Source organism: Idiotropiscis lumnitzeri, chromosome 10 (assembly GCF_059441095.1).
Source record: "Idiotropiscis lumnitzeri isolate Australia: NSW breed Sydney's pygmy pipehorse chromosome 10, RoL_Ilum_1.0, whole genome shotgun sequence".
Lineage (NCBI taxonomy): Eukaryota > Metazoa > Chordata > Actinopteri > Syngnathiformes > Syngnathidae > Idiotropiscis > Idiotropiscis lumnitzeri.
In genome coordinates, this window is record NC_142400.1 from 12,027,084 (window position 1) to 12,049,942 (window position 22,859).

The 22,859-nt window shown below is 42.2% G+C and overlaps 1 protein-coding gene and 1 long non-coding RNA gene across 6 annotated transcripts; one reads left to right on the forward strand and one right to left on the reverse strand.

Moving 5' to 3' along the window:
* The first annotated feature begins 1,193 nt into the window (after positions 1 to 1,193).
* Positions 1,194 to 8,051, forward strand: LOC148329377 (uncharacterized). 2 transcript variants are annotated; one of them, XR_015845676.1, is made up of 4 exons: positions 1,194 to 4,338; positions 5,691 to 5,841; positions 5,916 to 6,089; positions 6,191 to 8,051. It is a non-coding gene; the product is annotated as an uncharacterized LOC148329377 (long non-coding RNA). The 2 variants fall into 2 exon arrangements; XR_015845675.1 differs by lacking the exon at positions 1,194 to 4,338 and having other exon boundaries at positions 5,149 to 5,841.
* hdac9b (histone deacetylase 9b) lies at positions 1,286 to 21,566 on the reverse strand. Of its 4 annotated transcripts, none has more exons than XM_088307524.1 (11): positions 21,123 to 21,566; positions 15,209 to 15,450; positions 14,671 to 14,878; positions 13,705 to 13,822; positions 13,460 to 13,581; positions 8,828 to 8,959; positions 8,143 to 8,258; positions 6,820 to 6,936; positions 6,206 to 6,383; positions 5,871 to 6,085; positions 1,286 to 2,983 (listed from the first exon to the last, which is right to left on the reverse strand). In XM_088307524.1, the coding sequence occupies exons 1-11, from the start codon at positions 21,229 to 21,231 to the stop codon at positions 2,657 to 2,659; spliced, it is 1,884 nt and encodes a 627-aa protein (XP_088163650.1). In that variant the 5' UTR covers positions 21,232 to 21,566; the 3' UTR covers positions 1,286 to 2,656. The 4 variants fall into 4 exon arrangements, with proteins under 4 accessions (XP_088163650.1, XP_088163649.1, XP_088163648.1 ...); XM_088307523.1 differs by having other exon boundaries at positions 13,699 to 13,822; XM_088307522.1 differs by having other exon boundaries at positions 13,705 to 13,829; positions 14,669 to 14,878.
* Positions 21,567 to 22,859: the final 1,293 nt, after the last annotated feature.

Below are 22,859 nucleotides of genomic sequence, written 5' to 3' on the forward strand. Positions count from 1 at the left end.
AAAGGGACACTTCAGTGACATTGGCACTTATATAATAGGTGTGCATGTAAAAATGACAGCAGTACTTAAATGCTCCCCGAGACAGACTCTGATATTCCTCATTAATAAAAATCGTCACTTGTTTCCTAATTTTTCTAGAATGAATAGTTATAAAACAAATAATTAATTTCCATTTCCTTACATAAAAAAACTGTGCTTGTTTGTGAAAAATGGGCCATCTTGCGTCTTTCCCTCCTTTAAATAGATAAATTCTATACTCTACATCTCGATTATGTGAGGCTGAAGTACAGATAAGTATATGTTTTAGTATGTTCATTTCATTGGCGTACTTGTACTCATATGCTAGTATGCACTTTTTTAAAATGACCCCCAAGCTGTGTCTTGTGGGGTCCTGTTTTAAACTCACTCTGTGATTCTGGTTTCCGTGTGTGCTGGTGGTGGGGCACTACAAAAAGTTGGGCATACCTGTGCTAACTTTAGCATGTTTGGGAATTTGGCAGACGGCACTATGGTTTTTCGAGTGTATTTTCTTTCACACGCTCTCAGCACACCTGACCATTCTGTGGTTGAAAGTAGACTAAACTTTAGACCAGGGGTGTCAAGATCCAGTCCTGGAGGGCCGCTTTCAATCTCTCCCAGCTGCAGCCCACCTGATTCAAATGATCAGTTCATCAGCAAGCTCTGAAGAAGCCTGGTAAGTATCGTGCTCATTTGAATCAGGTATGTTGCAGCCGTGAGAGTTGGAAAACAACAAGTCTTCTACATGGACTCCAGTGAGTCTATTTCTGAAAGATTATGCACGTCTCACGAGCCAATTTGAAAGGGAGCCGCTTCCATTGGACAGGAAACTAATCGGCTTTGTTCACGTCTGTGAAAATACCAAAAGAAAGTATATGCCACCATGTGCACAATTGTGGATGTTTACACTTTTTAGAATTAGAATTAGAAATCCCTTTATTATCTTATCTATAGGATATCAGGGTGAGAGGAATGCTTCAAATTTGGAGTATGGAATATTGCACAAGGGCACTTGAGCTCACTTATTTTTTCCATCGGTATGAAACCTCTTTCTTGACCAAGTTCTGAAAGTAATCTACAAAGATGCCATAACTTCGAAGGTAAATTAATTGTAGTTTTTATTTTAAAAAATTGTCACACAAGGCCAAAAAGAAAAAAAGACCAAATGCAAAAAAAAAAAACATACCCCACCCCCTTTTGAAATTGCACACCCAAGAGGTTCTTCTCTCCTCATCACAATAAAATCATAGAGGCAAGAGAACAGGACTCATGTTGTTCTGACGGGGTTTACTTAACCGAGCACAATAAAACCTGGACAAAGTGACATGTACAGTTCATAAGACAGACAGCTCACGTGGATCCAAACACAGACTCTCACGAGCAATTTTACATGTCATTGACGATACAAATGGAACGAGACGGTTTACAGCTATCCAATACATTGGATTGATCACTTTTAAGACAGACTATACATGTCACAATGGGCACTTTCAAGGGAAATGGGATCAAATGAGAAAAAAAAAAAAAAGAATCAGGATCCCATCCAGGTCTTTTTTTTTGTTTGTTTTCTTTATGCGTTACATCAAACCTGCATGTTGAGGTAAGCATGCCACTGGGGAAAAGAAAGGAAGCCATCTCCCACATATAGGACCCTTGACCGTATCCCCACTCACTTTGTAATTCGCCTTGACAGTAAATCAATTGTGAAGCCTGGCCCCTTAGACTCCTTACTTAGCCGAAGCCAAGGCCCTCCTCTCTCGCAAACATTCCTGCACACATGAATCACTCCAAGTCCTGGCTTCTAGAAGGCATTTCCTGCCCGGCCCTCTCGCGCGCTCGCTCTTACTCCTCTGTTGAAAGCTGGGCAGGAGCTTCTTGATTTGGACCCGCAGGGAGGAGAGTTCAGCTAACACTGGGACCAGAGAGAGGCAGAATGCTAGAGAGAGAGAGTGTTGGGTGAAGCATGTACACCCGAGTTGGAGGGGTGCGGGGTGGGAGGTTTAGTGCTTTATCCTAAAAACTGCAATCCGAGCAGTGGACCGTATTCCGTCGACATCACTCAACACGGGAGGAGCGTCTCGTGTCAGCTTTTAAAATGTACATTCGGGCTAAGACAGATGTTCAAACATTAACATGGAATATCAATGTAGATTTTCCAGAATAACAGAGTAGGGATAGGGCTCTTCCACCCCCCCACCCAATCCCTTAAATACACTGCAAAGATTCATGATCATATTCAGTGCTGAGGAGCATTCAGTGGCAACAATGTGCACGGTGGGAGCGCGAGTTGGCTCGTCTGCACGGTGCACCTGCTTAACCTGTCCCCTGGAGATGTACACTGAGCATGTACATCAACTTGTGTCAGCCGAGCAGACTCCAAACGACCATAGGCAGCTCGTTTGTCTTCGTATTATGTACACAACAATGTATCCTACATATTTACTACATGAGGATCACGGATAGAGTCTCAAAGGGATTGATGAACGAGGCAGCGACTGAGTGGAAAGGGGATCGTTTGCTGCTGCGACCAGGAAGGGCCTACAGTGCCGCCATGTGTGTGCGCGTGTGTGTACACTACAGGGATGTGCTGTTTGTTTCTCTGCGAATGTTGGAGTGTGTGACGTGCTCCCCGTAATCCTCAGATCATGGCTCTTATCACCAGCCTCCCTTTAACCTGGTGAAGATAGGTGCTCCTCTCCACCTCCAAGCCCTCGTCCTCGCTATCCGGGGGCTCCTCCTTCACCTTGATGACCCCGTAGTGGGCGTCGGGGAGCTCCACGCTGGAGCCGCCGCTGCTGCTGCCGCTGCTGCTCAGCGTGTGCTTCCGGATGACTCCTCCGGGGGGCAGCCTGTCCTCCTGCATGCGCTCGGGCTGCTCTCGGTGCAGCAGCTCCTCCTGCTCCTCCTCAGACTCTTGCAGGTGCGCGTTGGGCTGACGTAACTGCTCAATGGACTTGGACAGCAGCTGCGGAACACATTGACAACTTGATTGTTCATGTAGCAGCCACTTTTGTGCATTGAATTCAAAGATGTAGTAAAAAAAATAATCACAATTCAAATGCAACTTCCATGTAACGTTAGAGTTTTACATTCGCTCTGTTCGCTTTTTATCTTTGTCTGTCCCCTCTCATGCTTTGTTTTGCTCAACTCATTTTTTAATAATTAACATTTCAACACAATTACAAAAACAAAGTGAATATAACAAATTGTCCTGCTGCACAGCAAAATTGACTAATTCCAGCTCATTAGATACTCCAGTCAAATGCCCAACACTTTTTGGGGGGGTTTTTAATTTCACAATCAATGCAAATCTTCTGGAAAAATATGCCAAACAAACGTTACATTCGATTCAATTACTCAATCGGTGTCAAAGGATCTGGCCAGATTTAAGCTCAATAAGTGACTAAAACTCCTCAAGAGTGTTTTGCTTTTCCTTGGCTTCTTCACAGTTTTGTGGTGCCGAGTGGAAAATTGCCACAATAACCAAACAGCCCAAATCCAAACTTACTGCAACATGAGAAAGTGTCTGGCTGCGCGATATAATCTGAGCACGACAATTTATTATCAATAATAGAACATTTTTTGTCTTGTTTTACAGTGGTTAGCTTTTCTTTAAACGTGTATGACAGTTAAGAATGCTAAAATGCTGCCCTTCTGGTGGCGATTATGTACTGTGAGTGCATGCTTGGAAATTAATTAGTTCAATAGTTCCTCCAGAAGGGGGCTCTAGAGCCAACAAGGAGAAGTGCCTGCTAACCAAATTATCTACCTCAGGTAGGCCTTTTATAAATATCTCTATTAATCTCTTTAGCTCTGTCTGTGTAAACACGGTGCAGAAGTTTCCAAATGCCTAATCTCTTGTAAATTTCCATTGCTTCCCCCAACTGTAGCAGGCACCGGAGGACGTGTAAAAACAGCCACTCCTGACAAGCCTCTACTTGGAAATTAATTAGGGCAATGTTTCACTGATCCCTCGCTGTAAACACTCAGAGCTCATCCCTGATTAGTGGCCATTTATAACCTCCGCTTTAAGTGGCTTTACCCCGCGATCTCATTGGGCCGGATGATCACAGCCCATCTTATTCACGGGATGTTCTTCGGAGATAAAATCACCTTCATAGAGCTTCATGTACACCAGCGATTCCAATGATCCGATTTCACTTCATTTGGACAAAATTATTTAAATTTACAACTCTTTTTGTTCTTCTATCTATTCCAGCAATGTATTGGGACTAGCAGAATAATTGAATGCCCTTCCATAAACTGACAGTGGAATAAACCTGTGAATCTACATTGCTATTAAGGCCAAATAAGTCACCTGTGAGTATCTCAGCTTTGTGTTCAAGTGAACAAGCCCATATTTCACACTCAGTAAGTAAATGTGTGAGTAATTGAAACAATATTATTCATCATCACATTTATGTTTGGTGGTGTGCAATGAGATTTTTTTCATGAAAAATGGGTGCCTTAGCTTATTAAATACAGTGGATGGGGGTTGTTTAATTACTCAGCAGCAGAGAGGGGCGGGTGTCTCTTAACGGAAACGTGTTTATTTGGACCGGGCTTTTCTGTATGCCTGTTTTTTTGTCATTACAGGATTATCAAATGGATAGCTGTTTGTTTTAGAATTTTCTAGAATGTCAGAATGCTGCAAGATTTTTTCCTGCTATTACATCTGGTAACAGGAGCAATTTGCTCCTGATGATGCGTCATCAGAAGGTGAATGAGGAGGGAGCGTTAATGCGCTTTGAGTGCTTTCAGAGTGGAAAAGCGTTTTCACATATTTCGAACATAACCTCTTCTGCCACTTTCATGGGGCAATTTCAGCTAAAAAAATGGTCTTCAATTGAAAATTTGCCCAGGCTGTTGATTAATTCTAGCCTTAAATGTATATATTTTATCATCTCTTTCCATGATTAAATGATGATACTTCAATGAAATATTACAATATGTGTCAGGCCCAAACAAAAATGCTGGGCAGAACTAATGCTTGCAACAATCTTCAATTCTCTTTTACTTGTCCAAGAGACTTTTTACGGGCCTCAGTACCACTGTCCAGGATAGCATCAGAGTTTAAATTGTCGCTTTAGTGCAAGGGGGGGGGCGGGGGTAAGAGTCTATTTGGGGATATTGGTCTACACATCTGATGATTGAGACCCAGCGTCTACTGGACCGGAGGCCAGTGAAAAAATAAGGATCATCACACATTCTACGAAAAGAAATCTTTCATTTCCGTGGTATACTCAGAAAGTTGTAGATAAGAAACACGTGTCAGCTGTACACATCAGTTACCACTTGAGCAAGTTTTTGCTTTTTATTTCCTCCTCAGTGGTTTCCCACTCCTCCTTCAGGGCCCAGTATGAGGACACATCAGTGCAGCTCACACAATGCTGCCTTTCACAGCGTCAGTCACCTCACACGCGTCCCTCACCAGAATAATTACTCTCTTGTGTTTTGGCGAGGTGACCTCGGCCAGCTTTCAGAAACACAAATATTGCCACAGAGGGAAAAAAATGTATTCTGGTTTTTTTTTTCCCCCTTCTCCGTTTGAACTTAGCTGAATTGAATTTCACAGTGTTAGCATGTGAACAACACTAGTGCCTTGAGCTATGATAACAGAATTAGTGCAGGGGAAGCATTTCTTCCCTGTTTTGAAGTAGTGTGCGTTGCAGATTTAAAAGCAGCAGAATAGCTGTGAAGAACAGACTACAGGTCAGGACTTTCAACTTCAGCCACCACTTTCACAAAAGCTGGATGTGGATTTATGTCCTTAAAATAAGTCCATCGCTCTTCCTGCTATATCAAGGAAAGGACTGCCAGAAGGTGATATGCACTCCAATATGTTGACCAACCTTATTTATATGGACCTGCTGCTGATATTGTTTTTGTTTCTCCAGGAAGTGCTGGTGTTGCTGCTGGATGACAAGTTGCGCCAACGTGTTTTGGGGCAGTGGCGCTGATTGGGTCCTGTTCAACGGCCGATGTTTGGGTAGTTTTGGGCGACTGCCGGACAGGCGATCCTTCATGGCCAGAGGGGACGGAGGGTGGGATGGCAAGGAGCCAGGACCTTGGTAAGGTAACCAACCCAAAAAAATATTAGGTTCCTCTTCATGTTATTTCAAATGTTTTGGTTTTGTACTTGAACATACTGTGATGCAACATTTGTCATCAGGTAAGACTTTCTTACCAGTGGAAAGAATCTTCTGCTGCCTCATCTGCTCCTTCTGGAGGAGGTGTTGGAGCAAGGCCTGGTGACTGGAGCTCACTTTGGACTCCAGACCATTTTGAAGAGGCACAGGACCCAGGAGATGCCCCGGCAGTCCATGCTTGCTCTCTATTGATCTGTCCTTCAGGCCCACAGCCGCCTAAAAAGAGAACATTCAAATAGTCACTCACTTTATGCACCACAAGCAAGACTCAGAATAGTGTTATTGGATAGGATAATTTGCTGTCGTAAAAATGAGTACAAAATGAACAGTTTATGGTTAAAAGACACTGCTGTTGATGACCAAGCCGACTTGGAATGTGCCAGAGCTGAACAATGATAAATCACGTGGCGTGTTATCAAGAGTTGGACTTAAATGGACTTGTTTTTTTTTTTTTTTTAAAGGTGGTGATAAATGAGGAGGAAGATAAGAGCACGCTTGACACCAGACATTGCATGACAATATTTATCTAATGGCTGATAAAACCTTTGGAGGCCACATGGGTCAGTGGCCTGTGGTCATATAAAAGATGCAGACAGCCACTGATGGCAGATTCTCAAGATGCAAAACCATCCAATTTTGAGAAGATACTTACACTAATAGGTGAAGATGCAGTCGGAAGCCCAAAAGAGATATTAGGTAGGGATGGGGATGTGTATAAACTCAACACGGAGCTCTCTGGTCGGAATAATCTTGGCTGTGAAGGCCATCGCTATACGACACAGGACAGAAACAAAAAGAGATATGACATCACTTGCAAGAAACGGCAGCAGTTCGAAATATGTGCTAGGTTACTGAAACTTGTAAAAGCAGTATTCCATCCCTTGTTCCTTCATCCCCAGTGGGTCAAACGCTAGTTGGTCCCCACTCTCTAGGAGGACACCACCACTGGGGCACACTTCCTGTACCCAGCAGAGAAGCGGACCAGCATGTGGTTTTGGAACAGCCTTGTTTATCCTTGCGACCCCTACCAGTACTCAGTGACCTGTATGGGGATATCCGGCCCATATTCGACCCGAGGGACCGGTCCCCTCTGAAAAAGGATACCTAATGTAACGGTGCATCAACATGCATTGCTTTTGCAACAGCCATGAGGTCTACAGGCAGCCTCGCTCTCCACCAATGACCTTCACGAGAGCTTCAGCATGCACTGAAACAATAGCAAGCTTGTGTGTTTATGTTGCTCGCACGTGGGTGTCTTTTTGGCTACCAGCGCCTGGGATTTCAATTAAACGCCACAGTCCGTTTGTCTCCCTGAGCCCTGATGTCAGGGCGTCTCTGCATTCTAAGTCACCAGAGGTCCTTGCGAGAGTAAACAGCCACAGTTCAGGAAAACACAGCTGCTCTGTTGAGATTGCAAGTCGATGTGTCATATCTGCCACCCGTTATAATGGTCCTCTTTGTGAGCTCGGTCCAAGGGGATTCATGGGCCAGAAATCAGCCTTGAATCGATCAAGAAATGCCTCTGAGGGGGCGCGAAGCCAAGCCAATGACAGAAATACAATGACAAGCCAACAGCGAAACTCAGAGCCAAACTTGAGATTGTTTTTTAAAAAGCGTAATTGTGGAGAACATCTGGAGGATTAATGTGAGCGATAAAAAAACGAGCAGCATTCTAACTGTTGCTGTTGTTTGCTCTTAAACGCTCACATTTCCTGCAAAATGTGTTGTTTTAACACAAGTAAACCTGGCACAGTCGGACACATGGGTCAAGCTGTGCCTCTTTAATGTCGGTGCGGGTAGTCATTTTCACTGGAGGGGAACAGACAGAGGGCAAATGGCTGTTTTTATAGCTGCGAGCAGAAGGGTAGCCAAGCATTTTGTACTCCCCCACGAAGAAAATAAAAATTTACATGCATATGCTGTGGTTTCCTTCATTTGGTAATTAAAAGGCAGTGCAGACATTTGGCCAATGTACCTCAGTTTTTGTGGTGGTAGGCAAAGAGGACGGTCCATTTTCTGCCCCCAAGGCACTGGAGGCCCCAATGGGGGAGCTGGGGCCCGAGCCAGGGGCACTTTTTGTGGGCGTAGAGTCTACAGAACATATAGGAATTAGAGATTATTCATGCACACTTACACTATACACAAACACTTTTTTTTTTGTCCACGTAATGCCCTCTTGAGACAACAATTACAACTGACTAATTGGTTACATAAAAATAAGTAAATAACACTTATGGTTTAGTACTCACCTATGCTACCATAAACTGAGCTGCCTGAACATTAGATCAACTTGCTCATTCTAATGAGACCCAATAAAAGTTACTGTACACGAAAAAAAAAATATCACAGATAAAAACAAATGTATGGCCTACAATGTATCAAGGGCATCCTCCGATTGTATGTCATTGAACAATTAATAACTGTTCCATTAATTACATGCACACTGCACTACATGCTTACGTTTTTCCAGTTGTTTGACATGCAGCTAAATGAGGCCACCAAAATATTATAAACATCCCTTAATGTGATGCATTATTTTTCCACACAGTACAACCATGATGAGAAACATTGTTAAATAAATACCTCTCGAAACGGTTAATTAATTTGTGACCAGTTTGTGTTTGCTGGAAAAGAAAACATTGAGCTTAGCTTGATCATACCCATTAGCTCCAGTGCCCTCTTCTTGTAAGGTGTCATGAGGTTGCCATCTTTTCTCTTGAGCATGGGGCTGCTCCGCCTCTCAGCTACTTTCTGTTTCAGTCTGGACCGCACCTTTAGGTTGGGCTCGGAAGCTAAAAAATAAGAAAAGAAAGAAATGATACAAAAATAGGCAGCGGACTTTTAGCTTAGACTCAGTACATTCGATGAAAAAGTACCCGGTGGTGTGAGTAAGTCGAGCAGTGTTTTTTTTTTTTTTTTATCCAGCCAATATAATGAAACTTGTGAAAGCAAACTGGATCATCATAAAATAGAGACTATCAATCAACTTATTATATTCTCACACTTCAACAATTTTGGGTTTCCACAAAAATACAGAACATTTTTGACCAATTAAATGACTCAGGATGAGGTCTATTTCCAACTCATCTGGACTAAATTAGCTTGCGAAACACTGAACTCCAAGTGAAATTCTGCCGCTACCTGCCGCCCTGGTGACCACAGTCTGATACAGTAGCAACAGTTAAACTAACACAAAAACATGGCAGATGTTCAGGCTCTCCCCAACACCTCCCACCTCCTAATCCAAAACAGAAATACCCATACACTGCTCGGTCTAACCTGATCCAGACTCAATCAATCAACGATGATAGAACAGCCCAAATATCTTTTCTAACTTTTCACCCGCTATTATCAATCATTTTCAAAGCATACAGTACGTAAAAAATAGTAATTTGCGACTAGACTTAGAAGTTACTGAGAATAAATGCCGGAACACACTATATATATATATAAAAAAAAAAGTGTTTGAATTTGGATTTGCAAGGTATGCAAATATATTTTTGAAGTAAATAAAAGTGATTTAAATAAAATAATATGTATACTATATATATATGTATACTATATATATATATATATATATATATATATGTATACTATATATATATATATCTGCCATAAAGTCTAGCAAGCTAAGGCTAACGCTAGCTAAGGCTAACGCTAGCTAAGGCTAACGCTAATATAATTTTTTTTTTCAAAGTCAATCAAGAAACCTGTAGAGCAGACAGGTCACATGATCACAAGTCGGCAGAGGTGGCACTCAGTCATCGGCGTACACATACTCTCTATATATCTATCTATATGTGTAATATGTCAATAAAATCAATTACTCCATAATGATCTTTGTTGTTAGTACAAGTGCTTTAAAACAGGCAATTTCAAAGCAATGAAAACATCTTTTTTTATAGCGGACATTGGAATTATTCACCCACATAACCAAAGGAACAAAATAAACTCTCATCAGATAAAATGGGCATATTTCTGCAGTAATGTTATGTAAACCTGTTATACAATATAAAGCCTTTTTTAATTATTTATATTCCGAATCAATATCTCCAGAGCTCTTTTTATGTGTACATCGTGTAGATTATACAGCTGAACATGTGGAAGTGGGACCATGACGTAGGAGTGCCGCAGGGGATGAAGGAAATGGGGGTAGTGCTGAAGGGTAGACGGGGGCACAGTGGGCCAGATGCTGCTATTTCTGGCATTTGTCAAAGCAGTCAAAGCCTCATCCCTAATACGTGGTGCGGACCTCTAATCCTGTGGGTGTGAGGATGAATGAAAATGTGCAAGGGAGGAAGAAAGGAGGCAGGAGAGAGAAATGGGAGGGAGAAGGCTGCTGAGAGTCCTGCGAATCTGCTTCACGCCCCACTGCCTTGATTACTTTCTATTTTTACACACTGCTGCCACCAAGCAACATATGCCAATTGGTCGCCACGGGAACGCCAGACAGCAGCATGAGAAGGAACACTTTCTCACTGGTCCCCATGGAAAAAACACCCTGATGTTCCGAGATACAAGAGGCAATTATGACAGCCTTAAAGTGCAGTAGAACCTCCAAGATTAAATGGTTAGATGGCCGAACAACTTGGAAAAACGTCTATGATCCCGAGATCCAATTCAGCGGGTATTGGGAAAACTACCTACACTAAAGGTGTTCTGGCTTGTGATACGTACTCACTCCAAATGACAGGTTAGGAGTGATGGCATGTCAAAGAATTAAAAATGGTTTTGTCCACGTGTCTCTGCTTTGGTTGCTTAGTACAGCAAGGCCACAACTAAAATAAGTTGACATCAATAATAAAAGAACAAGTACGGTATGTACACCGGAACTTGAACTATATTTACGCCTGTCCTATATATAGACTCAACTTCCAAGCAGTAACGTCCCCTCTGCAGAGGCCCTCAGTCTTTCAAAGTTAAAGTTGAGTAAACATTATAGCATTAGCAGTTAATTAATCAAGTGAAAATGCACGTGAAACATTGCCTGCACAATTCATCACTTTTTTTTTTTTTTGTAATGTTGATGATGGCTGTTGCTCTTCTGGAACATTCTATTTTCTGTCTTCTTGTACGAAATGTAATTCTACCTGGATGTTGACCATCGTCCTGGAGTAGAACACATCCGTCTTAAAATGACTGTAGCAAATATCCTTATCGACCACACAGGATGCTTCACATCGGTCCAAGTGAGAAGTTCACGCATGCGCAATACAGGCACAGAGTAGGCAACTAGGCCAAGAGTACAGTTCTTACTTACTGCTAAGCTGCAATTAGGTGGACTGTGTACGTTAGTCTTCAGGTGAAATGAGAGTCGGCTTAATAGTCATCTTAACACAGACGTGAGGTGAATAGTTGGGGAAGTGGATGGTAAAATTGGAACCAACACTGCTGCAAAGAAGCGAATCATTCATCTCCAACTTGCTGCCATTTATAGCATATAAATATGGGATAAATTTTTCTTTCGCTGTTTCACATGAAAAAGTACCACAAACGTCTTGATTGATGACTTTTGCCAAATTATGCACCAAGGAGATGTTAACACTTGTTGTTTTTGAAGATCCATTTCTCAACATAGTACCCATTTCCAAAAATTCCCAAGAAATGAGCGAGGGCCAAGGAGGAAGCAGTAAAATTCCAGTCAAGATCTGTGATTTTTGTATGGTTGTTAACACATCGGGAAATTGCCCTTTACTTTTCAGGGAATAGTACACAAATCCTTTTAGTTATGATCTATGTTTCTTTTGTTGTTGTTGTTGTTGTTAAATCGAGCCATAGAACACCACTGTGGCCATTTAAAAAAAAACTCCCATTTTACTATTTGGCAAGCGACCGCCACATTTCTTGTTGAACTTGGAATGGGTTGACATTTACTGGGATTGTAAAAGACCCAAGACTCGTGAAAAGAAGTATGTGTGACAAAATATATATTACAGACAAATGTGATTATGAAGCTCGACCAGGATAAACAATGAACTTTGCCCTTTGGCCGAACCAAGCAGTCGGGTGTCTCACAAAGAGCACTTGAGTCACCTCCAACTTGTTTTGAAAGAGCTATCTTTTCTTAAACAAACAATCATGTCAGAGCCCGTCCTTGCCTTTGCCAGGCGGACCGCAGCATCACCTGCCAATCAGCCATCAGTGGCAGTTGGTGGCTGGGAACAACAGCACCTTTGTGTGTCAACCTCGCGTGGCATGCTTTTAAAGGGCTCTAATGATGACGGACAGGAAGCGGGGGAGGAAAGACTGAGCAGGAAATGACCGCATATAGATTCAGGAATCCATGAAGCAACGAGTCGTTTTATCAGCGTAAGATGTGCGAGCACAATGCTTATTTTTGAACAAACTGCTTTTCATGCTGAGGTTTTTGCTTTTTTTTTTTTCAAGAACAGTGAGCCTAAAACACATTCCACGGCTCTTGTCTTCCTCAAGCTTTAATGTATCAACATTTTTTTCATTGTTTTTTTTTCCCCATCTTAAACGTATCTTAAAGGATAGAATTACTCTGAGTAATGTCCAAATTGGGTATTTACACGCCATGACAGGCTTGTAGTTAACTAACACAACAGGTAGGATCGTCTTGGAGTGTAATTAAAGTGACACTGAGGAGGAAAGAACATAATGTAATTTGGTGACCTCATTGTGGATTTTTTATTTTTTTTGCCAAGTCTTGAGAAAACTAAATGATGGGAATTGCCTTTATTTATTCACCCTTCCCCAAATGGCTCCTCAAGCTTTAAACCACTAAACCCAAGTTTTTTCACCTTTTGATGGGAACCTGTGTCCATTCAAAATTGCTTTTAAAGCCCAGAGAAATATTTGACGGCTTGCATTACAGTTTTTGTTACTACTTTTTGCAGTTAATCACACAGCATATTATTAGTCGTGGTTCTAATTTTAGTAAAACAACAACAACATTTCTGTGAAATAATTTCAAAGTGAATGACGAAATGGAAACAACTAAAGAAGGAATTTGAGTGTCCTCATAGTGGTTTTGCGGCGAGCCCTGAAAAGACGAGAGCGGCACAGGTCATAATGGGACTAACTGAAGTTATTAGTAGGTCATCAGAAACCATGAAACACTCAATGGCTTTTCAGAACTCTTGACAGACAGGGGCCAAAATAATAAAATACTAGTCAAGGTCCACTTACGTAATTCTGACTACAAGTGCAGTGTAGTGAACACAAAAGTCCCCGAATAGTTGCAGCAAAGTGTGCGTTAGCCTACATGTGGATTCATGAGTGAATTTGAACATGTCCTTTGTGTGTCACACTAATGCAAAGCAGCAGACCTGTCTTCCTCAAGGGGAAGTCGTCCTTGCCGTCAACTGGTGATGGCAAAGTGTAATGGCAGGTCGGGGACATGCCGCCCAGAGGTGGAGAGCTTTGGTCCAGAGAGGTATGATGGGAGGACCTGACCACAGAAAACAACAAAGAATACAAGTGAGTGCAATGTGTTGTTTGGATATAAACGCACATCCCAAAAAGTGTTTCTTTTTTATTTAGCACAGCCGGAACTAAAAGTAGTCACCTGTACCAGAGATTGGGGTGGTGGATGAATGAATGATTGCCACCATTACTGGAAGGGTCCTTTGCTGATTTGCTCAACAGAAACTCTTGGAGTTTCTGTTTCACCTCTGTACTGGCAACAGCACCTGTGAGACCAAAAGGTGCAATAACAAGGATTGGGGTTACCCTAAGGATACAAGACGAGGGATATATACATAGCAGTACATCAACACTTACAACACGTCCTGAATTTCAAAATTATTTCAGTTTTACATTCGCTCTCTCCCTGGTCATGTAGAAAGAGCTCCCCCTAGTGGCCAACAAGCATTAGAAAGGAAAAAAAAACAGGAGGCCGACAGTTCCAGGGCATCGTTTCAAATTACCTGACCTGACAAAGTCATAAGTCATCTCCTTCTATTATTAGACAGAATTTAAAAACAGAACTGAAACCTTAGATCCCAAGCTATTCTCATAGTTCTATAAAAAAACATTTTTAACAAAATTCCAAGATTAAATGGCACCGGGAAGCCTCTGCTATTTGTATTGCTTTAATTATAGTCTTTATTATAATCAGCACTTAAAATTACAGGGACGGTCTCAGCCTCTTAATTTTACAAGTGAAGCAATGCAAAAAAACAAATCTGAAACACTGTAAGTAACACTATTAGAATATGTTAAAAAACTTGGGAATTAAATTGTGTTTTGGAGTTGAACTTTTTTTTTTTATTCCTTTATGGCCTCTCTGCTTATGTAGTTCTTATAATGCGCTTTCGTAGTAGAAGTAGAAGATAATTATTTTGCATATCATAATATTATGCCATATGCTTAAATCTTTGTACGACTAAACCTGTTTGTAAGTTTACATTGATTAAAAAAGACTCCATAATTGATCCTTAATGGAAAACAATAAAGAATACTAACAGCAACGACTGTGTCTATTTTTTGGTGAGCATTCAATTCATCTGGATTTTCCCCCTCGGTGTCGAGCTCTTACTCTCTCTGGAGCGCTCTTTTGCCCTCAGACTCAAGCTGGCGATGTGCAGCTCTCGCCGGTGCCTCTCCTGCTCTTTCTCCTGCTGGCTCTGCTGCTGGTTCTGTTGGTGCTGCTGGTTCTGCTGCTGTAGCTGCTGCTGCTGCTCCAGACGGCGCTCCTTCTCCGCAAGTTCCTGCTGCTGTTTCATCGCGTGGAGCTCCTGTTGAAGCTGAGAGCGCCGCGGAAACAGTGGGAAGCATGAGGAAAGCAACTCTAATGAATGGCGTTTGATGTTTTTAGAAATGGCGGCTATTTTTGCAGGCTAACTCTGCTTTTCTATTTTTCACTGATGGATGAGTTGACGCTTGCATGTTAAAATATTTTTCCCGCTGTGCTGTAATACCGTGATGCTCGATACTCTGCATAACTGAGCCGCTGCTTCTTTTTCTCACTGTTCTTTTCAAGTTATCTGGACCTTGCCACACTATGTTGTGCTGGCTGTGCTGTGTCCAAATGTCTGTGTGTGTGTTGTATGGAACTCTTAACAAGCGACGCCCACCTTGAGGTGCTCCTGGAGCTGAGCCTGATGCTGACGGGTCAACTTCTCATGCTGCTTCTGGAACTCGCTGATGAGCAGCTGCTTTTGGATCTGCTGCTGCTTTTGGATGAGCAATAGCTCTTGCTGCAGCTGCCGCTCCCAAAGTACCGGGTCCGAGCCTGGCCCCAGCATCCTCAGGTCTGTGCGCAGGTCCAGCGGCGATACGGGTTCCACAACCAGTGAGACGTCTGACTTTATCTCCACTGTATTTAAAAAAAAGGCGAAGAGAATAAAGAAAAGAAAAACATTAAATGTCTAACACTGAACGTGTGCCTGTCTTGGTGGTATATCAGTGCTGGTATAGAGGGGGGAAAAAATCATAATAAAGCGAGATAATTATATTAAGGATCAACAAGTAAAATGGAGAGGGAGGAAGAGAAGGAAAAAAGTGAGACTTGTGAAGGCACAGCTTTCTCTCATGCAAACCTGCAATTATAATCATTTCTAAAAACAAACACGGGATCACATCCGGCAGAGTCTACTGGGAGCAGCTGTCCTGAGGACCCAATGGACATTTGGCACGGAGCTCACAGTGGACATTTCAAGTATTTATTTAAATCCTGTCTTCTGCATGTTTAATAAACAAACGGCATTTTTCTCATCTCTTCCAGGGCATCGTGTCGTTTAGAAATCCTCAAAGGCAAATATTCTTTCAGGATGTTATAGGCCTTTATGAGGCTATACTGTATATCTGCAAACTTTCCAGTTTTCTTAATGAGTGCTGACGTTCATGGGAAGTGCTTTTGTCATTATGTGTAATTGTCAGAAACGGAGACACCGGGTTTCCTTTCATGCCCCTAGCTCTGTGTATAGTGGAAAGCCATATCTAGTTAAGAATATAGAAGACAAGACTCCTTCATCTTCATATTCCTAAAAAGAACTATCAAAAGAAGTCTGTTTTTTATTGTGATAAGGTATCAATATTAAGCACAAGATCACCACTGATTTTATGTTTAATATTTGTACTTCCTTCACATATTGGAAGGTCGTTTACAAGAAATAAAATGAAAAATCAAATAGCCCCCCCCCAAAAAATGTGAACCTAGTAATAAACATGTCTTGATTATTTAATTAATTAATTTTTAATTAATTAAGCAAACATTTTCTTGTAGAAACATCACCATTGGGATAATATCACTATTAATCTACTTTGTCCAAAATGTCCAACAAAACTAATAAATGGTAGCTGGATGGTGGTGCAACATACAACGACCAGGATTCTTGTGTTTTTGACACCAAAGAAACATCCAAACCTACTTGAAATTCCAGTAGCTGAAAGGAGACTTATTGAGTGCATTCATTGCCTTAATGTTCTCCAGGCAGGAGGTGACACACACACACAAACACGCACTGTATATCGCATGTTTGCTGTAAAAAAGATCAAAACTGACACACTTCACAAATGACATTTTTTTGGTTGTGTTTGTGACACTATTACCAACCATCGTTTTTTTTTAATCAACAGCAGATTTTAAACTAGTCACACAAGCACCTTCTCTGCAGTCGCCATCACTTACATTCCCTGCGGCAGGTACACCATCATCAACTTGTTTGTTTTTTTTTTTGTTTTTCTTTTACAGCCACCGTTCCATTTGTATGTTGCGGTGCTGATTATATAAATAGCAACATAAAAGCAAGTGGCGCAATCCTGGTCTGTGACAACCCCCACACCCTAGTATCCACCACCCTAACTTGCTGCTGTCATAGCAACACCAGCTACGTAATTATGCCCCCCCCACTAACACACACCCCATCCTGCAGATATGGAGTCTCGCCGCATGTCATCTCCTGCCTACTGTGGCAATGTGACATGTGAACGATTATATCAGCTCTTATATAAGGACGGAGTCCCCAACTGAGAGAAACGCGGTGAAACAAAAAACAAATTACACAGAGCGAATAGTGAGTGAGAACTAGTCTTAGAAGAGGTTCAAAGAGTGAAGAGAGCCGGGAGGGAGTCCTGGGCTCAGGTGTTCTAAAAACAGCTTCAATGATATGACAGAGGAGGACACCAGCTCGGCAGGCACATGAATAAGAACCTGTAGATCAGAGTCGTCGCTGTTGACAAGGAAAATGCATCTTGGCATGTAGGTACTTGACAATGGATTGTCCTGTAACGGGCGCTGTTCCAGGGACAGCCGTGAACCTGTGAACCATTCAAGGACTCCGAGAGGCAGACACCGTCAGTGCTACTTCTGCCTAATGGACCTAAAAATAGCAATAAAAAAAAAAAAACACCTGCTGGCAGGGTAGAACTCGCCACTGTGATATTTAATTAATCTCATATTTCATTCCCTACCCTGACTGCGAATGACATTAAGGATCGCCACTTTGATCGGCGCATCAAGCTGAGCCTCTATCACTATTTCTCAGATGGAGGGAAGGTGTAGGCGGCAGTGTGAAGGCTTAAGGCCACATTTGATAACCGAGGCTGCACGAAATGGCCCTTGAGGAAACCACAACAGCCTCACGCGGCCATGCTATTCTTGTCCGCCCACCGTCCACAAGAATAGCGCAAGAGCGGAGCGGCAAAGTTGCGGGGAAAATAATGAGATCCTTAAGGTATGGTGATTATTCAAGCGCACCAAAAGGAGAATTGACAATGTACATCCGTCACGACTGCCTGGTTTCGCCATGAAAAAAAAAGTCCAAACGTGCAACAGACTACGTGCTTCACCCAACAACAAATTGCATTTGGGGCTTTAAGCACATACTGCACAAGATTACTGCCTGAAAGTGAAATCTTTAGCTTCTGACAAACAAAAATAATCCGTAGGCAGACATGAATACCGAACCACCAGTAACTGGGGCCAAATATAAATGCTCTTAATATAGACAATGTGCGAAAGACTGTCACACTTGTGAGGCTGCCATCTTAATTCAACACTCGCAAAAATAAAAGCGCCATGTTGCATTCATGTAATCTTCCGGTCATCGTTATAATAATGTGACTCTTGATACAAACACTTTTTTTCTAGATTAGAATGACGTGCCTCATGGTTGGATGGCAGCACCGATGCTCCATGCACTAGTAAACAAGATATTTATGAATGACAGCTCCCAAATGTGTTTTTAGCACCAGGGTGAGACAAGAACCCTGTTGCCCAATGATCCAAATTCCTCACTGCAGAGGGCTCGGCGAGCGGCGATTGGGTGACTCACACCCTGTGACCGCTGCAGTCGGCGCGCCACTGTTCCTAAAAGTGTTTACTCTCCTGCCCGTTTGCCTCGCCTGAGCCTTGCTCTTGGTTAGTGACAATTACAGCCTTAATTTGAGATGACTGCTCAAAATAAAATGGCTTACATTTCATAATAGAAATATCACTCACTGAACTGAGAGTGCAAAGCCGTTCTTACACCTTCGGTTTGGCGTCTCGTCACTAAATAAAGTTGATCATGTTCCGAGTGAAAAAAAGAAGCTTGCTGTGCAAGCATCATCCGAGGTAATCGTGCAGTATGCTAATGGGATAAACAAGCCTTGATTGGAACTTGCTCATAAACCAATTGTGCAATTAATTTCACAACAGCATTTCATCGTCAGGATTATCAGTATAAATCAATGTTTTTTTTTTATGTGAGACACTTCTAAAACTTTAGACTAGTACATCTTTGAAACTCCCATCACACCAGTTGCACTGCTGCGAGGAGTCCAGATATTGGCTGAAAAACTGGCATCAGCATTTACGCATAATAGCTTGATTTGTGTTGCATGTTGCCGACATTTAAAATAGATGTTTGCTGAGCTAAATTCCCTGTCTGACAATCAAAATAGAAGCAGAGACACAGAAGATCTTCGAGGGGGGAAAAATAAGTTGATCTTTGGGCCTGCAATGTGGCACTGGATCTCTCATTAAGTGCCTTGTTATTTCGAGCAGCTGGCAAGTCTAAAGCAGGAAACGGCGCTTTATTTTTAAGACGCAGGCTCGTCCTTGCCGCTGAGCCAGATTGCAGACTTGCAGGCTATCTGTTAACAAAGAAAAGTGACCCGGATCACCATGCAGGAGCCAGCCATCTTACTGTCTCTTGTTTGGCCGTCAACAAAAAACAACACACAATATCCACTACACATTAATTATTAAAAGCAAGAATAATGCCCCCAAAAATGTACAGTAACTTATCATCCTCTAAAATTGATAGTAAAGTCCTATGTAAATATATCACTTTCTTACTATTACTCATATGCTAATAAATCAATCACCAGAAATCAATTCTACCGATGCTGTGAGCCACAGCTAGAGAAAAAGCATCCACATGGCTCCCTTCTGATGTGGAAACAAACAAGAATCTCAAACAACAGATGGATTATATAACCTGATTTTTCACTTTTCATCTATCAGGAGTATTATAATTGTTTTTTGTGTATGTGTCGTGAGCACTTCAAACACATTCTGAGGGGACATGAAGACTATTATTGTCTGCAAGGTTCCTATTGAAGTGGGTTTGCATGATGTTTTAGACTCAACTAATTAGTTTCCTGGTTAGAGAGCCCACGGCAGGCTTTTGTCTGATGTCAGACACACATGCCCTTTTATTTATGCAAACTCCATAAAATGAAACAGCATTATCTAAGAAAACACACCATAGTGGTTTCCTTTCTAGAGCACATTTCCATTAACCTCAATTCATAGCACATAACCCTTAGATCAGGATTACGTCTTTACAGACTTCACTCGAAAACACCCTTTACAATAAAAGAGAGAACAAATACATCAAGCACAAGGGTTTCACTATTAATATATGTTCCAAGGCACTGTTATATCAGGAGCATGCCAAGATGGAGTGATAATGCACAGACGCCTAATCTTAGCAGGCTAATGCCATAAGCCGAAAATAACTCACCTAAGAATAGCTGACCCACAGAATAAGCAAGGAGGCTGAATTCAGGCGCTCTGTGACATGATTTATTGACAGATGGAATGTATCATCCTCCTGTCTTCTTTCTAAATTTGTGTGGCCCGCTGCCTCGCTGGGTTTTGCCTGCAGTCAAAATCGTGATGTTGTTTTTTTTTTAAAGATCAAAATATAGCTTTAACACGAATTCAAAATTATGAGTGAATTTATTGAGGCTCACCTAATTTCACATAATGTACTCGAGTTTATTAAAAGAAGCCCTTAACTGAATGAATCTGCACTTCGTCACGAAACACCTGTGTCACTTATGACCATAACAACTATGCAGACCATTCAAACATTCAACAATTGCGAAAAGCATGACAAAAAGAGCCCTGAGTCAATCTCGAGTCCAACCACTGCATACTCATTTTCATCTGAGTCACCCATGTATTGTACATTTCCACTTTATGTGAAGCCAAAAATAGCGCAGACAGTATCTGTGGCTAAATGCCCTGAGAGAAACCTTTAAGTTGTCCCCTCAGCATTACCATCACACTTTTTCCACTTCCTGAAAAAAAGTGCACGAAAACAACATCCCCTTCATGATCTCAGTGACTCATTTTGGCCGGCAAGAGCTTGGGAATAAGGGCAGCACACTTCCTATTCGAATTGTTCAGCACAATAACTATGTTCCTTCATTCAGAGCTGCTTTAAGGTTGCTTGAACACATCAGTGCAACTGATCATAAGAACACAGAGCGGCATATAGCATTATGAGAGCAAATACCTCGATTCAGGAAGAAGTGCCCGATCCTACCACGAAGCCCAGCTGAGTTGTTCTTTGCACAGAAAAAGAGAGACTCGCCGAGCGCAGAGTTGCGAGTAAGCGAGAGCGAGAGAGAGAGAGGCAAGTACGCCGAGGATGGACGAGTGTGTGCGATGTGAAGCTGGAATGCACGAGTAGGAAAGCAAATGGGGAGAAGAAAAATGAAAAGCTGACATCACGAGGTGAGCGAACTAGAAAGGCTGTGCGCTGTGATCACCTGAGCTGTTCACGTTGTGCATCCTGCTCTGGTTGGGGAGCGGCTGGGCTCCAACGCGGTCGTCTGTTGTGGAGAAACTTGACTCGCCCTCGTAAATCGTCTGCAGCATACTCCACTTAGCACTCAGGTCTCATCGCACGCCGTCACCAAGAGATAGCCACCCCTTCGGCCGCCCGGGGGAGCGACCGTCACAACAGCCTTTCTCCGCCTCCTGCGCTGAGGCACCGCTCTCACTTGGAAAGCGGGAGCACTTTCTTTGCCTTCAGCCGCTACCCAAACACTAACACAGTGTCAACCACCGTGCTTATGCCTGCCTTCTCTTCTCCGCAACGTGTCAGAGGGGAGCCTGCAAATGTGAAGGAGTTGCTTGGCTTAAGTCGCGTGTGCTGTGCGCTGAGTACCTCACTCAGGCAGCAATACAAGCTGGGGAGGGAGTGAGCCTCATTTGCATGTGAATCAACAACTGCGTGGCCCACAGGTGACAGAAATAGAACAATAGCCAGCCCTGGCTAAAAATAGGTCAGGCGAGGCGCGGGGATTGGAGCAGCATTGATGCGTTTAAAAATACCACACCAAACACAGCTGTCTTCTGCAGCTCCTGCCAGAAGGCATGTCTCCTGACTCCCTCTCTGCAGATGGAGTCTTGATCTCCCCTCCCTCGCTGAATTGTGGAACAAGTCTCTCACTCTCTATTTGTGTCTTCGTTTTGTTCTCTCAGGTGGACGAGCAGTAGGATCCCTTTTTACATTGATGTAGTTGTCAAAGGATTCACAAACGTGCTTCTTTTATGTGATTCACAAAAACGTAGGGCTCTATATTTAGATATCGCCTGCTGCAAGCGACCACAAAGGCATGCTTAAAGGTGCTTTCCCACCTCTTGTTCACTTTCTCTGGGACGAACCAGCTGACAAGTAAAAGCTACCCAAACATAAGTAAACATAAGCGTGTCAAGACAGCCCATGTGAGATCTCTCGCTTCTCCTATTGGTGGCAAAAATAGTGAGAATGTTTTTTTTTCTTTTTTATACTAAATAGAGGGTGAGCACTAATCAGTCACCATCGTGTTATGTCAAGTAAAATCTGAATGATTAATTTTAAAATATTTCAATTAAACATTTAAACTCAGTTAACTCAGTTTGATTTACTTCAAAAATAATTTGCATACTTTGCAAATATTGTACCATATTAGCTGTACATCTTCAGCACATCATCTCAGAACAAAACACTGTGCTGAAGTTACTTCTGGACCTTGCAAAGTGTGGCGCTCGTGGACAGTTTTGAGAAATGTTTCGAAGAAAAATGCCTGTAAAGATGTCTCAGTTTAGAGCAGGCGTTGGCAAACTACGGCCCGGGGGCCACATGCGGCCTCTTAAACGTTTTAACCCGGCCCGCTGAACTTGGAAATAATTAAATGAATAAACCTTGTTAATGTTTTATTTTCAAAATACTGTGGTGTGACAGATATTTTGTTGTAATGCATTTGTTCCCTTTCATTTAAAATTAAATGTATTTTTTTTCTCAGATGAGTTGAGGTCAACACTCCATCCATCTGCTCCTGGTCCGGCCCCTCTGTCAAATTTTAGAACCCATTGTGGCCCGCCAATCAAAAAGTTTGCCCATCCCTGGTTTAGATCGTCTTCAAAAATCAAAGAAATTGGAACAGTCTTTGAATTAAATATACTTCGTATTTGTTGATTTAGCATTAATTCCAACATATTATCCAAGTAAATATCTGAAA